General features: G+C 46.5%; 2 protein-coding genes across 4 annotated transcripts in view; one reads left to right on the top strand and one right to left on the bottom strand.

The window, feature by feature from the left end:
- Window positions 1–18189, top strand: part of tbl2 (transducin beta like 2) — a 545946-nt gene that overhangs the window by 149843 nt on the left and 377914 nt on the right. The gene's annotated exons all lie outside the window — the stretch shown is intronic.
- LOC306928560 (uncharacterized protein) overlaps window positions 1121–18189 on the bottom strand; it is a 38615-nt gene continuing 21546 nt past the window's right edge. The window contains exons 18-26 of one of the 2 annotated variants that reach the window (XR_013790709.1): window positions 16285–16379; window positions 13906–13993; window positions 7392–7477; window positions 6885–6972; window positions 6236–6330; window positions 5076–5163; window positions 3604–3909; window positions 1730–3261; window positions 1121–1585 (exon numbers count right to left, since the gene is read on the bottom strand). Coding sequence is in view for 1 of the 2 variants with exons in the window: in XM_079508792.1 (XP_079364918.1) it covers window positions 2941–3261; window positions 3604–3909; window positions 5076–5163; window positions 6236–6330; window positions 6885–6972; window positions 7392–7477; window positions 13906–13993; window positions 16285–16379 (1167 nt within the window). In the remaining variant the exon portion in view is untranslated. Of the gene's footprint in view, window positions 3262–3603; window positions 3910–5075; window positions 5164–6235; window positions 6331–6884; window positions 6973–7391; window positions 7478–13905; window positions 13994–16284; window positions 16380–18189 lie in introns of both variants that reach the window. The other variant, XM_079508792.1, reaches the window with a different exon arrangement.

The raw sequence follows: 18189 nt of genomic DNA, 5'->3' as shown, positions 1-18189 counted from the left end.
TTCTGTAGATACAATAGTGTGTTCTTGGGTCTAGTTTATCAGTCTCGACTGTGCCGGGGCGGCAGTGGACAGGGGGTAGAGTGGCCGGTAGAGCGGCCGGATGGGAACCGTGAGATTCCCAGTTCGATCCCTGTGGGCTCTCCCAGAAGTCTGTGTCGAAGTGTCCTTGAGCAAGACTCCAGATGAGCAGGTTGGTGCCATTTAGACCTCCATTCTACAAATGTCTTCTAAATCCTGACAGTGTTCAGAAAAACCCATGTTTCTCAAACATTTTCATGTCAAGGACCCCCAAAAATATATGTAATTGGCCGCCGACCTCCATCTGAAAATATGTTGTTCCAGGAACCCCAAGATTTGAGTTAAAAACGTTTGCTGTGAAAGAATATATATTCAACAATTTGCGCCACATTTTCACGATTTTTCAAAAATAGCAGATCTACAAGCTCGTAGATCTGCTATTTTTCCAACAGCTAAAGTATAACATTATGCTTACATCACCAAAAGGGGTTCCCGTTCAGAATGGGTTAATCGGTGTATGTGAATGGGTGTGAATGTGTGAATGTAATGCACAATTCTATATGGGGCGACTGTGGCTCAGGATGTAAGCAGGTCGCCCAATGATCCATGGGTCGGCGGTTCGAATCCCGGCTCCTCCTGTCTACATGTCGAAGTGTCCTTGGGCAAGACACTGAACCCCAAATTGCTCCCGATGTGCTGGTTGGTACCTTGCATGGCTTCCGCCGCAAACGGTGTATGAATGTGTGTGTGAATGGGTGAATTGATGAACAATCTATGTAAAGCGCCTTGGATAAAGGCGCTATATAAATGCACCATTTACCATTTTATATGCTTTAGATAAAAGCACTTGTATATAAATGCACCATTTACCATTTTACAAGCTCTGGAGACGGGTGGGTGAGCTCTGACTACCCATAACTTAGTAAGAATGATCAAGCTCTGGAGACAGGTGAGTGAGATCTGACTACCCATAACTTAGTAAGAATGATCATTCAATAATTCAAGAGGGTGTATTTGTTTTTCACTCATACACTCAGGTACAAGCAGCAACATGCATCTGCAGAGTGTTGCCAACAGCAACTACAATATCACAACAAGACAATAATAATAAAATAAAAAGAAGAAACAAAATAAAGTTGGCAATAGTACAGGTAAGGTAAGGCGGGTGTGGTTTAAGAGTCTGGCAGAGTAGTAATTCAGTAGCTGGATAGAGACAATGGGCTCCATTTTCGTCACCGCTAAACCCCTTCTTCTTTGCCTTTTTTTACTATTTTGACTGCGGAACAGCGCGGCCTGGTATTCCTAAAGTAACCTAAGTAAATTATGCTTAAACTGTTAAATCTAACATTATTCCTATAACCTTAACCCCAGTAAAACTATGCCTAAACCTAACCCTATACCTAAACTTAACCCCAGTAAAACTATGCCTAAACCTAAACTAATTTCTAACCTTATTCTCAGTAAAACAAAATAAAGAATACAATAACGGCGGCACCGAGCGGTCGGCGGGAAAACAAATCGAGGGCGAGATGGATTATGGGCGACCGTACCCGACACCGTTACAGACCTAGCTGTAAGGGTCCATTTAGAACCCGTACCCGACACCGTTACAGACCTAGCTGTAAGGGTCCATTTAGAACCCGTACCCGACACCGTTACAGACCTAGCTGTAAGGGTCCATTTAGAACCCGTACCCGACACCGTTACAGACCTAGCTGTAAGGGTCCATTTAGAACCGCCTCAAGGAACCCCGAGGGTCCCTGGACGGTGGACCCCACCTTGAGAACCGCCTCAAGGAACCCCGAGGGTCCCTGGACGGTGGACCCCACCTTGAGAACCGCCTCAAGGAACCCCGAGGGTCCCTGGACGGTGGACCCCACCTTGAGAACCGCCTCAAGGAACCCCGAGGGTCCCTGGACGGTGGACCCCACCTTGAGAACCGCCTCAAGGAACCCCGAGGGTCCCTGGACGGTGGACCCCACCTTGAGAACCGCCTCAAGGAACCCCGAGGGTCCCTGGACGGTGGACCCCACCTTGAGAACCGCCTCAAGGAACCCCGAGGGTCCCTGGACGGTGGACCCCACCTTGAGAACCACAAATATGATCACATTATTCACATATACGTGTGTTAACTTATTATCTATAGACGTTTGGTAGCATCAGGTCACTTTCAAAGAAGTGGTCAAAATAAAATATGTACAAACTGTAGATGAAATAGGCCAATATTACACATACAAATACAAGACCCTCATCTGAAAGTATGTTGTTCCAGGGACCCCCCCCCCCCCCCCCCCCCCCCGGAAGCAAAGATTTTAGTTAAAAACGTTCGCTCTGAAAGAATATACATTCAAAGATTTGCGGCACATTTTCACGATTTTTCAAAAAAATAGCAGATCTACAAGCTCGTAGCGCGGCACCGAGCGTGTAGATCTGCTATTTTTCAAGTATGGTATTATTCAAGTATAACATGATGCTTAAAACACATAGGGCTCCATTTTCGTCACCGCTAAACCCCTTATCCCTAAACTTCTTTGCAAAACATTTTTGAATAGTTAAAATGTACAGTCTACAAGCTCACACCGTGTCAATGTAGATTGGCTAGTTGAACTATTCAAAAAATGTTTTCAAAATAGTAAAAAAAAAAAAAAAAAAGGCAAAGAAGTTTAGGGATAAGGGGTTTAGCGGTGACGAAAATAGAGCCCATGATGCTTAAAACACCAAAGGGGGTTCCCTTCCTGTCCAGAACGGGTTCATGGGTCCATGCCCTGTAGCACCGCCAGCAGGTTCTCCTGGGTAATCCATGGCCTGTAGCGCCACCAGCAGGTTCTCCTGGGTATTAATCCATGGCCTGTAGCGCCCCCAGCAGGTTCTCCTGGGTATTAATCCATGGCCTGCAGCACCCCCAGCAGGTTCTCCTGGGTATTAATCCATGGCCTGCAGCACGCCCAGCAGGTTCTCCTGGGCTCCCTGCAGCCTCTCCACCTGCTGCAGCAGCAGCGCCCCGAGTCCCTCCAGGTCCTGCAGCAGCAGTCCCTGGCAGTGCTGCAGCTGCGTGCCGAACGACCGCAGCAGTCCCTGCACGCCTCCCACGGCCCCCAGCGCCCCGTCCATTCCCTGCAGAGGGCTCCGCAGTATCCGCAGCTGCGCCCGTATGGCGGGTATGGCCTCCTGTCCCTGTAGTCCCATCACGCCCCGTATTCGCTCCAGCAGGGCCTCCAAGCCCTGCAGCACCCGCGGCAGTCCCTGTCATTAGGGGTGTCAAAAAAATCGATTAGAATTAGAATCGTGATTCCCCTTTATGAACGATTCAAAATCGATTAATAATTTCCAAAAAACTGTAGTACTGTAGTATAGTACTTCAGTTGGCTGGAGTAGATTGTGGTGAAATCCTATGTATTGAATCGAGAATCATTTTGAATAGAGAATCGTTTTGAATCTGGAAAAAAAATGCTTTTGAATTTAAAAAAAAACATTTTTGGATTGAGAAACGAGTTGAATCGAAAAAAAACGATTTTGAATCGAATCGTGACCCCAAGAATCGGAATCGCATCGAATCGTGCGACACCCAAATATTCACAGCCCTACCTGTAATCCCTGGATCAGTTCGCACGTCGTCGTTCCCCGCGCCGTTCCTCCCTGCAGCTCCGCCAGGTCGCGCAGCAGTCCCTGCAAGCCCTGCAGACCCAGGAGCAGCTCCCGTATTTCCGACAGTCCCTGCAGTCCTCCCTGTAGCTCCTGCAGCAGTGGCTGTATTCCCTGGACGGCGGCGTGCGCCTGCTGCTGCAGCAGTCGCCGTAGTCTCTGGAAGCCCCGGATTCCCCGCAGCCCGCCCTGTAACCTCTCCAGGAGCTGCGCCTGCACTCCCTGGTATCCGTACAGTAGCTGTAGCGCCTGTGAAAGAAGAGTTGGAAATATAGGAATCATATTATTCATCACACGGTGTGTCAGAGACTCAGAACACAAGGGTTCTTCGTTCGATTTGTCCTTCTCCAAACAGCACGGGCACTCATTTGCATTAGTTGTAACACTAAAGATGCACGATATAATCGGTAGCGTATCGAAACCGGCCATACAAATTCCATATTTCATAGTTTTTGGTGATGCAAAAATATATTGATATAGATGTCTACTTTACTTTTAAACTTTTATTGCACCTCCACCGAGCACCTGGTTGACTCTCTCTTTGTCATTGTGCATACATGTAATAAATGGACACCCACCCCACCAGTCACATCTCTAGTTGTAAGAAATGGACACCCACCCCACCAGTCACATCTCTAGTTGTAAGAAATGGACACCCACCCCACCAGTCACATCTCTAGTTGTAACAAATGGACACCCACCCCACCAGTCACATCTCTAGTTGTAAGAAATGGACACCCACCCCACCAGTCACATCTCTAGTTGTAACAAATGGACACCCACCCCACCAGTCACATCTCTAGTTGTAACAAATGGACACCCACCCCACCAGTCACATCTCTAGTTGTAACAAATGGACACCCACCCCACCAGTCACATCTCTAGTTGTAACAAATGGACACCCACCCCACCAGTCACATCTCTAGTTGTAACAAATGGACAGCCCACCAGTCACATCTCTAGTTGTAACAAATGGACAGCCCACCAGTCACATCTCTAGTTGTAACAAAAGGACAGCCCACCAGTCACATCTCTAGTTGTAACAAATGGACAGCCCACCAGTCACATCTCTAGTTGTAACAAATGGACAGCCCACCAGTCACATCTCTAGTTGTAACAAATGGACAGCCCACCAGTCACATCTCTAGTTGTAACAAATGGACAGCCCACCAGTCACATCTCTAGTTGTAACAAATGGACAGCCCACCAGTCACATCTCTAGTTGTAACAAATGGACAGCCCACCAGTCACATCTCTAGTTGTAAGAAATGGACACCCACCCCACCAGTCACATCTCTAGTTGTAACAAATGGACACCCACCCCACCAGTCACATCTCTAGTTGTAACAAATGGACACCCACCCCACCAGTCACATCTCTAGTTGTAACAAATGGACACCCACCAGTCACATTACCTCAAGCAGGGTTTCTGTGGACATGTAGTGCTCCATGTCCATGGTGTCCACGATGTGTCCCTCCTTTCTCAGGAACACCACTGCTTGCCTGTCAAGAGGACACATGGCATGAAGCAAAATAAAATCTCAAGACTGACAATGTAACAATGATGTTTTAGGACGACCAGCTGAAGATTTGAGGCATTAAGGATGCTTTCATGACATTTCTGAGACCATTCATGTTTCTTGAAGATGATTCTAAACTTGTATTCTACTGCTAGTTTGATCACTTCAAATACTCTGTCATCTGAAAAAAACGAATGACCGAAAATAGCCGATCTACATGCTCACTCACAACACGTTGCGACATGTTCACTGAGACAGTGGAAATGTGAGACAAACAGAAAATGGTTCAGTGCTTTGACAGAAAACAAAAAAACAAAAAAACCAACCACAATCAACTTAACAGCCTTCCTCCCAATAACGAGTTACTATGTTTTCATTGTTTAATTCGCGTTTTTAATATTATACGTTTTTCCATCGGACATAGTGGGATAGGTGACGCGTTCGGACGTCGTCATCGCAAAAACATCCGTCGCACTGGCATGCAAAGGGTTCTGGGAAATTGAGGCCCAATGCATTGCAATGGCGTCGGTGGCGAACAGCGGGCGCGTTCCTCCTCCACTCTGTTGTTGTTGATCCCCACTTTGGATTATTTTTCAACACCACGACAAGAGATCACACCGTTTTAAAGAGATCACACCGTTTTAAAGAGATCACACCGTTTTAAAGAGATCACACCGTTTTAAAGAGATTTTAAAGAGATCACACCGTTTTAAAGAGATCACACCGTTTTAAAGTGTATTTTCATGAAAAGCAACGATCATGTCGGCGCAGTGGCTCTTCAAAGGTTAGGGAAATCTGGAGGTTAGGGAGATCTGGATCACGATTATTTAATCCCCAGTCAAGCTGTGAACTAAAGTAGTAAAAGTCTTGTACTGCTGGCTCCGTTAGGGCACATCGCTCCCTGACGGACCAAACATTTGCTCTAGCATTGTCTGATACAGAGATGGCTGTATGACATTCGTGTTTGTTTACAGAGCTCCTGTGAGCTGACAAATGTAAAAAAAAAAAAAAGAAAGACAGAAGGTAAATAAATGTCGGAGAGGAGAGGGTCTTACCAGATGGCAGGCATACTAATGCCATTTAGTCCCCGCTTCAGCTCCTGGAGGCTGATGCCCTCTACGTCTTGACAACCCTTTATCAAACTCAGGACCTTAAGAGAGAAAAAAGAATCACAATTATTTGTACGGCATTGGTTTTGTACATACACAGGAATTAGTCTCAATGAGGTTTGTTTGTTTGAGGTTTGCATTTCCGGGGGTCCCCAGCCAAAAACGTTGAGAACCCCTGCACTAAATCACCAAAATCTAAAGATATAATAATGGCTCACGGGTAGAGTGGCCGGATGGGAACCACAAGGTTCCCAGTTCGAACCCTGTGGGCTCCCCCAGAGTTAATGTCGAAGCAAGACCCCTAATTGCTCCCGATGTGCAGCTTGGTGCCTTGCATGGTTTCCCCCGTCATTGGTTTATTTATGAATGGGTGAATGTAATGCACGTCATGGCGCTATATAAATGCACCATTTACCATTTGAACATGGCGAAACCAGCCTCTGGGACGGTCATCCGCCTTTGGCATAATTTATTTTAGCGACAGTTCAGTTACTTCCAGTATAACATAGTAATGTAGTTAGTCCGTGGAGAGGAGATGTATAGTTATGTGTACAGCAGGAGGAAAACACAAAGTACGTTTCAATACGAATATTACTTTGCTGATGGTGTCTGTCAATTTGTAGAGCCAGCCGTCGTCGACGGAGAAGACGAGCCCGTCGTCAACCAGGGACTCCACCGCTTGCCTGTCGGAGCACAGTGGAGAGAAAGGTGCAGAGGATTTAGATTCAATTCTATCCTATAATTCTGAAATACCTATGTTTCTGTATCAGTGGTGCTCCATATTTTATGTCAAGGACCCCAAAAATGATATGTAATTGGCCGCCGACCCCCATCTGAAAATATGTTATTCCAGGAACCTCTCAGAAGCAAAGATTTGAGTTAAAAACGTTTGCTCTGAAAAAAAAAAACATTCAAAGATTTGCGCCACATTTTCACAATGTTTAAAAAATAGCAGACCTACAAGCTCATAGCGCGGCACTCGGTGCCGCGCTATGAGCTTGTAGGTCTGCTATTTTTCAATAGATAAAGTTTAAAATAGTGGTTAAAACACCAAAAGGGGTTCCCGCCCAGAATGGGTTAAAACAAAACAAAAAAGTCTTACTTGGTAACAGCCAAACTCCTGCTACAAATTGTCGCCAGGTCCGGAATACAGATGCCATCCCTCCAAAACTGTATATACATCAGCACCTTAGGAGAGAATCAGAATACCTTTTATTACGAGGTATGCGGCACAGATCTGCTATTTTTCAATAGCTAAAGTATAACATAATGCTTAAAACACAGAAAGGGGTTCCCTTCCCACCCCGTTATTAGACAGCCAAGTTTACAATACAGTACAGTTTATAAGTACAGTTCAATGAGACGCAAAACATTACTTTGTTGATGGTGTCTGTGGACGTGTAGCGATACTGGTCTAAAGAACATTACTTTGTTGATGGTCTCTGTGGACGTGTAGTGATACTGGTCTAAAGAACATTGCTTTGTTGATGGTCTCTGTGGACGTGTAGTGATACTGGTCTAAAGAACATTACTTTGTTGATGGTCTCTGTGGACATGTAGTGATACTGGTCTAAAGAACATTACTTTGTTGATGGTCTCTGTGGACGTGTAGTGATACTGGTCTAAAGAACATTGCTTTGTTGATGGTCTCTGTGGACGTGTAGTGATACTGGTCTAAAGAACATTACTTTGTTGATGGTGTCTGTGGACGTGTAGTGATACTGGTCTAAAGAACATGACTTTGTTGATGGTGTCTGTGGACGTGTAGTGATACTGGTCTAAAGAACATTACTTTGTTGATGGTGTCTGTGGACGTGTAGTGATACTGGTCTAAAGAACATTACTTTGTTGATGGTGTCTGTGGACGTGTAGTGATACTGGTCTAAAGAACATTACTTTGTTGATGGTGTCTGTGGACGTGTAGTGATACTGGTCTAAAGAACATTACTTTGTTGATGGTGTCTGTGGACGTGTAGTGATACTGGTCTAAAGAACGTTACTTTGTTGATGATGTCTGTGGACGTGTAGTGATACTGGTCTAAAGAACATTACTTTGTTGATGGTGTCTGGACGTGTAGTGATACTGGTCTAAAGAACATTACCTTGTTGATGGTGTCTGTGGACGTGTAGTGATACTGGTCTAAAGAACATTACTTTGTTGATGATGTCTGTGGACGTGTAGTGATACTGGTCTAAAGAACATTACTTTGTTGATGGTCTTTGTGGACGTGTAGTGATACTGGTCTAAAGAACATTACTTTGTTGATGGTGTCTGTGGACGTGTAGTGATACTGGTCTAAAGAACATTACTTTGTTGATGGTCTCTGTGGACGTGTAGTGATACTGGTCTAAAGAACATTACTTTGTTGATGGTCTCTGTGGACGTGTAGTGATACTGGTCTAAAGAACATTACTTTGTTGATGGGGTCTGTGGACGTGTAGTGATACTGGTCTAAAGAACATTACTTTGTTGATGGTCTCTGTGGACGTGTAGTGATACTGGTCTAAAGAACATTACTTTGTTGATGGTGTCTGTGGACGTGTAGTGATACTGGTCTAAAGAACATTACTTTGTTGATGGTCTCTGTGGACGTGCAGTGATACTGGTCTAAAGAACATTACTTTGTTGATGGTGTCTGTGGACGTGTAGTGATACTGGTCTAAAGAACATTACTTTGTTGAAGGTCTCTGTGGACGTGTAGTGATACTGGTCTAAAGAACATTACTTTGTTGATGGTGTCTGTGGACGTGTAGTAATAATAATAATAATAATATCTGGGATTTATATAGCGCTTTTCATAACACTCAAAGACGCTTTACATGTGTTGGGGCCAGGGGGGGAACAAGAAAGGGACAACTTTATTAGAAAAAAAACAATTAAAAGAATAAAACCAATAAAACAGTGCATATAACCAGTTTTAAAAACACATCAGCTTGGAAATGCGATGGTGAACAGGTGGGTTTTTAGTGCAGATTTGAAGGTGGGAAGTGAGGGGGCATCTCTGATGTGTTTGGGGAGAGCGTTCCAGAGGGTAGGGGCGGCCACAGAGAAGGCCCTGTCGCCCCAGGTTTTCCGCTTGATCCTTTTAGGGATCTCAAGGAGGCCAGCGTCGCTGGACCTGAGGGAGCGGGATGGGGCGTGTGGCTTGAGGAGATCGGAGAGGTAGGGGGAGCCAGGTTGTGCAGTGATTTGTAGGTGGTGAGGAGTAATTTGAAGTCGATGCGTTGTTTGACGGGGAGCCAGTGGAGATCATGAAGAACTGGTGTGATGTGGTCTCTGGATCGGGTGGAGGTGAGTAGGCGGGCGGCTGAGTTTTGAACATATTGGAGTTTATTGAGGGTTTTTGTGGTGGTTCCGTAGAGGATGCTGTTGCAGTAGTCCAGTCGGGATGAGATGAAGGCGTGGATGAGGGTTTCAGCTGCTGAGGGTGTCAGGGAGGGGCGGAGACGGGCAATGTTTCTGAGGTGAAAGAAGGCGGTTTTTGTGATGTGGTTGATGTGGGGGAGGAATGAGAGAGTTGGGTCAAAGATGACACCTAAGTTGCGGATGCGTGGGGAGGGTTTGACAAGGGAGTCGTCGATGGTAAGTGAGAAGTCCTGAGTGGAGCGGGTGAGGGAGTCGGGGCCGATGATGATTATTTCTGATTTATTGCAGTTGAGTTTGAGGAAGTTTTGTTGCATCCAGGTTTTTATTTCTGTGAGGCAGGTGGTGAGGGTGGAGTGAGTGGCTGCGGTGATGGTTGTGGTGGAGAGATATAATTGTGTGTCGTCAGCATAGCAGTGAAATTGAAGGCCGTGGTGGCGAAGGATCTGTCCGAGGGGGAGGATGTATATGGTGAAGAGCAGGGGGCCAAGCACAGAACCTTGGGGGACACCGTGGATGACTGGGGCAGTGGAGGAGGTGCAGTTGTTGATTGAGATGAATTTCTGACGGTCAGACAGGTAGGATTTCATCCAGGAGAGGGCGGTGCCAGATAGACCAAGGGAGGAGTGGAGGCGTGAAATGAGGATGGAGTGATTAATTGTGTCGAAGGCAGCACTGAGGTCGAGGAGGATGAGGATGGAGAGGGAACCAGAGTCGGCAGAGCGGAGGATGTCGTTGGTGACCTTAAGGAGAGCTGTTTCGGTGCTGTGGAGTGAACGGAAGCCAGATTGGAAGGTCTCATAGAGGTTATTGTTGTCTAGGTGGGATTTGAGTTGAGAGGCAACTGCTCGTTCCAGTATTTTGGACAGAAAGGGGAGGTTGGAGATGGGCCGGTAGTTGTTGGGGGTGTTGGGGTCAAGACCTGGTTTCTTGAGGATGGGGGTGATGGCGGCCAGCTTGAGGGCAGGAGGGACAGAGCCAGTGGATAGGGAGGAGTTTATTATATTGGTGATGATTGATGAGAGAGATGGGAGGCAGGCTAAAACTAGGGTGGATGGGATAGGGTCGAGGATGCTGGTGGAGGATTTCATGCCTGAGGTTATGGAGGAAAGGTCAGATGTGGTGATTTCTGTGAAGGAGGTGAGTGGATGGTTGGAGAGTAGAAGGGTGGCGTGTTCGGGGGCAGGGGGGGAGGGGGGAGAGGAGGTGGCGAGTTCAGAGTGGATAATGTCGATTTTGGATTGGAAAAATGAAAGGAATGATTCACATTTGGTGGTGGTGAATGAGGTGGTGGTGGTGTCCATGGGTTTGAGAAGTTTTGTTATGGTGGAGAAAAGTGTCTTGGGGTTGTTGCTGCCGGATTGTATGATGGAGGAGTAGTGGGAGGTGTGTGCTTTGTTGAGAGCATCCCGGTATTGCTGTTGGTGAAGGTTGTGCATGTCAGAGTGAATGGTGAGACCGGTTTTCTTTGAGAGCCGTTCCAGTTGCCGGCCCTTGCCTTTGAGTTGACGGAGGTGGTCGGTGTACCAGGGGGCGGAGTGGGTGTAGGAGACAGACTTAGTTTTTATGGGGGCGAGCTGGTTGAGACAGGAGGACAGTGCACTGTTGTATCTGTCTACCAGATCAGTGGGGGAGGAGTTTGGGGTGGGGGAGTGGTCGGAGATGGTGTCAGTCAGTAAGGCAGACAGAGAAGGGGGGTGAATTGATTTGATATTCCGAAATGTTATGGACCGCTGCTGCTTGGTGAGGGGGGTGGGAATGTCAATGTCTAGCGTGAGGGCTAGGTGGTCTGAGAGTGTGTCTGTGAGGTTGAAGCTGGTGAGGTTGCTTATGGTGATTCCGGTGGTGCAGATCAAGTCCAGGGTGTGTCCTTTTTTATGGGTGGGAAAGTCGACGTGCTGCGTGATGTTGAAGGAGTTCAGGATGTCCAGGAATTCAGATGCAGTTGTACAGGAGGAGTCGTCGACGTGTAGGTTGAAGTCACCAAGAAGTAACACGGATGGTGAAATGGCACAAAGTTGAGTGAGAAATTCAGAGATATCAGAAAGAAATGTGGTGTTGGGTTTGGGGGGGCGGTAGATAACAGCAGTAACCAGAGGTTTGGGGCCGGGCAGCTTGAAGGACTGGTGCTCAAATGAGGAGGGGGTTGTGATGGTTACAGGAGTGGGTTTTAAGTGTTGGCGGTATATTGTGGCAATACCACCACCAGCACGACCATCACGTGGTTTGTCTATGTACAAGTATCCAGAGGGTGTAGTTATGTTGAGTTGAGTGTATTCCAGTGGTTTTTGCCAGGTTTCGGTTATGCAGAAGAAATCGATGTTATTGTCAGTTATGAATTCATTTAGTATTGAGCCTTTTTTATTGAGTGACCGGGTGTTGAACAGAGCAAATTTGAGAGATGGGTGGAATTGAATGGGTGGGGGGGCTTGGGGTAGTGGACGGAGATAGGCAGAGCGCACGTGTGGTTTGTTGTTGTGGTGGTGAGTGACGTCACTGGGGGCGGGACGATTGCTTGACCAGAGTGATGGGATACAGTGATCCGTTCGGGAGTACAAAAACTTTCTACAGGAGCTTCTATGGATGTATTTTGGTCGGCGAAAAAGTCCGTGTTTTTTTATAGCTGCTGTAATGTGTGATAGATGGGTGGTGCGCGTGTTCAGATTGAGGAGTTGTTGAGCGGTGTATTTGAGAGACATGGTGGATGTTAGCCTGAGATCGTTGGCCAGTGGCCACACACTTGTTGGCCAAAGATGGAACGAAAGGCACAACGAGACGATGATCCACAGCATGACAGTGTGGATCGTGAAGAAGAAGAGGAACAAGAGAGTCCCGTGACGGCTGAGTCAAAAGTTGTTGTTGTTATTATTGTTGCTGCTGCTAGGGAGCTGACTAGATCCAGTCAGCCTGGCTAGCAGAGAGCTAGCTGTGGTGGTAGCCGTCCCAGCCAACGAGTACAAGCGGTACCAGGACAGTAGGAAGGCTGTCCGAAGGGTACCTCTCGGAGGCAGAACGAGGCGCAAATAGCCGAGGGTTCTATGAGGTCCACTGACTTGACAGGATGGAAGTGCAAGGATGGAAGTGCACTGCTGTGGCTGACCTATTGCTAGTTGCCGGCTAGCCCTGAAGCCGCCAGCTAACTAGGCGCTGTTCAGTCGAGATGGTCGCCGGCTAGCCCTGAAGCCGCCCGCTGACCAGAACGCTGTCCAGCCGAGGTGATCGCCAGCTAGCCCTGAAGCCGCCAGCTGATCAGAACGCTGGAAGACAGTCCGAGTCCGGAGAAAGGAGCCCACAGTGGCAGTTGTTGCTGAGCGATGGTATCCGAGTCAGTGGAGCCAGGTAAGTAAACAAGACGTCTGTTGTGTGACGATCCAGTAGAAGCCAGGTAGCAAAAATAAGCTGAGGTGTATTAAAACTAGCGCAGGAATTAAAGTTTAAACAAAAAGTCACAAAAGAGCATAAACTAGGCTAATAGTTCGGAAGGAGAAGCGGCGAACAAGCGAGACGCCAGCGTCCTCTCACATCCGGGATGATGCTGGGGAGACATGGTAGTGATACTGGTCTAAAGAACATTACTTTGTTGATGGTGTCTGTGGACGTGTAGTGATACTGGTCTAAAGAACGTTACTTTGTTGATGATGTCTGTGGACGTGTAGTGATACTGGTCTAAAGAACATTACTTTGTTGATGGTGTCTGTGGACGTGTAGTGATACTGGTCTAAAGAACATTACCTTGTTGATGGTGTCTGTGGACGTGTAGTGATACTGGTCTAAAGAACATTACTTTGTTGATGATGTCTGTGGACGTGTAGTGATACTGGTCTAAAGAACATTACTTTGTTGATGGTCTCTGTGGACGTGTAGTGATACTAGTCTAAAGAACATTACTTTGTTGATGATGTCTGTGGACGTGTAGTGATACAGGTCTAAAGAACATTACTTTGTTGATGGTCTCTGTGGACGTGTAGTGATACTTGTCTAAAGAACATTACTTTGTTGATGATGTCTGTGGACGTGTAGTGATACTGGTCTAAAGAACATTACTTTGTTGATGGTCTCTGTGGACGTGTAGCGATACTGGTCTAAAGAACATTACTTTGTTGATGGTCGCTGTGGACGTGTAGTGATACTGGTCTAAAGAACATTACTTTGTTGATGGTCTCTGTGGACGTGTAGTGATACTGGTCTAAAGAACATTACTTTGTTGATGGTGTCTGTGGACGTGTAGTGATACAGGTCTAAAGAACATTACTTTGTTGATGGTGTCTGTGGACGTGTAGTGAAACTGGTCGATGGTGGAATAGATGTATCCCTCGTTGCTCAGGAACTCCACTGCTTGCCTGTCACAGGAAGGTGAAGGTGATGCATAATATTAGATAGTTGTGTACTCTGTGTGTACCTAAACTATTCAGATACTGTGTACTCTGTGATGCAAACTATTTAGATAGGGTGTACTCTGTGTACCTAAACTATTAAGATACTGTGTACACACTAAACAAAGCTGCGAAGTGCTCTCAAATTAACAAAATTTTTGCTAAGGACGTGTAATGTATAGACGTCCTTTCTTTTTTTAAATTAACATTTTAAATTAACAAAATTTTTGCTAAGGACGTGTAATGTATAGACGTCCTTTCTTTTTTTAGATCTTAATTTTTATCCCTCGATTTTGTAACCCATTTTTTTCACCCCTGTGCCAATTATCTAACGTGATCCTGGGCTCTCTACACACTAGGGATGTCGGTAACGGATAATTTCCCATCCGGTTAGCCGACAGGATTAACCGGGTCATTAACGGATAATTGGTTTTTTTAATAGGCTACCCCAAATGTAATATGCATGTATAGGCTACATAATTAAAGTTGGTAGACGAAATGGTATACATTTATTTATGCTCCTTTTAAAAAGACAAACAAAAAAGCAACATTTAACAATATAAATAAATTGTTGTAGGCTTAATTATCAATAAACAACGCATCGCATCTGCATGCATGCATCTGCGCGTCTACAGTACAGAGGTCCGCCGGTTCTAGTCCAAAACATAAATAAGTCCAGTCCAGATCTGAGCAGCCTATATCTATAAAGCCACTGGACGCATGGGCTAAGCCTTTTTTTATTATTAAGGAAGATCAGCATGCATGTCACCGTGTTCTGTTTGTTGACTTTTCGCTGACGAGAAAACCCTCAAACATCGATAGCACATGGCTAACTTGATAGCCGGGAGGAGGAGGAGGAGGAAGCGGCGGCGGCTGTAAACGTTCTCCCTCCAGGCCATTAATGGATTTAATAATGCCAAATAGGTCTCTGCATTGATACGGTCGACATGTTGTGTTAATCTCGTCTTGCTGTCACTCGCTTAAGTTTTGACTACCGCAAAGCTACCGTTGTAGCCAACTAGCCATTTGAAGTACAACAGAGAACTTTGGGACAACGACATTGCGGGGGCAGAAAACAGCGCCCGAGCGCTGCTGTTCATGCGACATGACAAGCTGGCCGGCGCAAATAACAGCAATTTTAGGCATGTGTGCAACATGACAACTGTTTTAAAGTATTGTACAGTGACAACTACAGTCTCTGTAATGTTTATGTTGTACTATTACTAAAAACGATCTAAAATAAAAGGGATTTAAGATCAGAACACGCATTTATTATTATGCAAATTAACCGTAAAGCTGATAAGCATACCCGGATATTTCGTAACGGTCGGCTAACCGGCTAGCCGGTTAACCCCCGACATCCCTACTACACACCCTCCGCCAACCTAGTCCCCATATATGGGGGACATGGGGAGAGCAACGGACTTGAACTCATGCTTCCTTCATGCCTGAGTGTCCAAGTTGCTCCTTTACACCTGACAGGGGGGAGTTTCCCTGGTTGGACGTAGCGCGTGGAAGGAACACGTTATTCCAACCAGTTCCTTTCCCCTCCATCAGGCGCCCCGGCTGGCCAGGGGGAGGCAGTTTGTTTAGAGACCAGGATTACTGCATGTTTTTGTGAGGGTACCTACCCTAGGGGACACGGGGAGAACATGCAAACTCCACACAGAAAGGCCCTTATAGACGTCCTTTCTAATCAAACTCGCTCGTAACTCCTATTCTAGGGAGCTCTCCATGGTTCTGACCGAAAGGACAATGTTCCGTCTTCATTTCTGACTTCAGCATGCATCTCGTTTGGAATATAAACACTTCCAGCGTGAGGTAAGAACGGAAGATTATGCCTCCCGGGTTTTGGGGGGGGACCTTTCAGAGTAAAATCTGCCATATCTGCTGGCACTCCAGCGCCTTTATTTTGAAAATCCCCAGCAAAAGAAGTGTTAAAACTAAGGGAACATAACCAACTGACGAAAACTAAATAAAAACTAAGTTATGACGACTTCACGTTCAGTGTTTGGTCATCAGTTTATGTAACGGTACACTCCAAGTGTATAACAAAAACAATAATTATAAATAATACATTATGACCACACAAAAAAAGGTATAGGATGAAGCTATATTAGCCTAATATATAGATAATTTCATCAACAAATAAAAACTAGACTCAAATGTTAGGGAGGGACTAGTGGAGAAGAGATTCAGTACAACTAAAACACAAGTCAGTTTTATGTTTGTCGTGCTCTGAACATATCAGCTCTTACCAGATGACAGGCAGACTCATGTAACTAATGTGTTCCTCCAGGTCCTGGAGGCTGATGCCCTCAGCATCTTGACAGCTCTTTATCACACTCAGCACCTTAGGAGAGAGAACCACAATATCACACTCAGCACCTTAGGAGAGAGAACCACAATATCACACTCAGCACCTTAGGAGAGAGAACCACAATATCACACTCAGCACCTTAGGAGAGAGAACAAACTATTTAGATAGTGTGTACTTGTGTGTACCTAAACTATTTAGATACTGGGTACACACTTGACTAAACAAAGGTGCTAAGTGCACACTCAGCACCTTAGGAGAGAGAACCACAATTAGTTGACAGATTGTGTATTTGCACAAACAAGGAATTCTGTGAGGGGGGACACGTTAGAGGCAGATGGACAGGGGGGGGGGGGCTTTAGCCCCTCTGGTGCCATGCTGGGCAAGGCCTACAGTACACTGTAAACGGTATAATTGTTTTGGTGCGGAAGTTGCGGGATTTTGGCGGAAGTACTGCTCAAGGAAATTACGTTGACGCCTTACAAATCTGTTTACATCTCCGTGAATGAAACAAGTGTTGTGATTGGTCGAACAAATATCGTAACCGGGGGAAATACATCAGACGGATGTTCCGGCCTGACACTTCCGCCAATACCGTCTCTGCCTTAGGTTGTGACTAGAGACGTCCCGATACTACTGTATTGGTATCGGAAAGGTATCGGTATCGGCCCCTTATTTGTCATATCGGGTCATATTGGTATCGGCGAATATGCCAGTCTAACCACCGATCCGACACAGGGTTAAGGGGTTGACACTATGGCAGGTAAATTTAAAATATAATGTTGGGGCATCATGTGGAGTTTGCTTTCGAGTTGCTATAAACACAACACGAGATCACAACACTGATATCACTATCGGCTAACACAGACATTTTGGTATCGGGATCGGGAACGAAAAAAAAGTGTATCGGACATCCCTAGTTGTGACCAGGCTTTTCTCTTTGCAGAGGACTAAGCCTGGGAACGAGGCTACTCTGGAGGCTCTTTGCAGAGGACTAAGCCTGGGAACGAGGCTACTCTGGAGGCTCTTTGCAGAGGACTAAGCCTGGGAACGAGGCTACTCTGGAGGCTTTTCTCTTTGCAGAGGACTAAGCCTGGGAACGAGGCTACTCTGGAGGCTCTTTGCAGAGGACTAAGCCTGGGAACGAGGCTACTCTGGAGGCTCTTTGCAGAGGACTAAGCCTGGGAATGAGGCTACTCTGGAGGCTCAGAGGACTAAGCCTGGGAACGAGGCTACTCTGGAGACTCAGAGGACTAAGCCTGGGAACGAGGCTACTCTGGAGGCTCTTTGCAGAGGACTAAGCCTGGGAACGAGGCTACTCTGGAGGCTCAGAGGACTAAGCCTGGGAACGAGGCTACTCTGGAGGCTCTTTGCAGAGGACTAAGCCTGGGAACGAGGCTACTCTGGAGGCTCAGAGGACTAAGCCTGGGAATGAGGCTACTCTGGAGGCTCAGAGGACTAAGCCTGGGAATGAGGCTACTCTGGAGGCTCTTTGCAGAGGACTAAGCCTGGGAACGAGGCTACTCTGGAGGCTCTTTGCAGAGGACTAAGCCTGGGAACGAGGCTACTCTGGAGGCTCTTTGCAGAGGACTAAGCCTGGGAACGAGGCTACTCTGGAGGCTCTTTGCAGAGGACTAAGCCTGGGAACGAGGCTACTCTGGAGGCTCAGAGGACTAAGCCTGGGAACGAGGCTACTCTGGAGGCTCAGAGGACTAAGCCTGGGAACGAGGCTACTCTGGAGGCTCTTTGCAGAGGACTAAGCCTGGGAACGAGGCTACTCTGGAGGCTCTTTGCAGAGGACTAAGCCTGGGAACGAGGCTACTCTGGAGGCTCTTTGCAGAGGACT

The sequence above is a fragment of the Electrona antarctica genome (genome assembly GCF_951216825.1).
Source record: "Electrona antarctica genome assembly, chromosome: 8".
NCBI classification, from domain to species: domain Eukaryota; kingdom Metazoa; phylum Chordata; class Actinopteri; order Myctophiformes; family Myctophidae; genus Electrona; species Electrona antarctica.
This window is presented reverse-complemented; position numbering and strand designations above follow the sequence as displayed.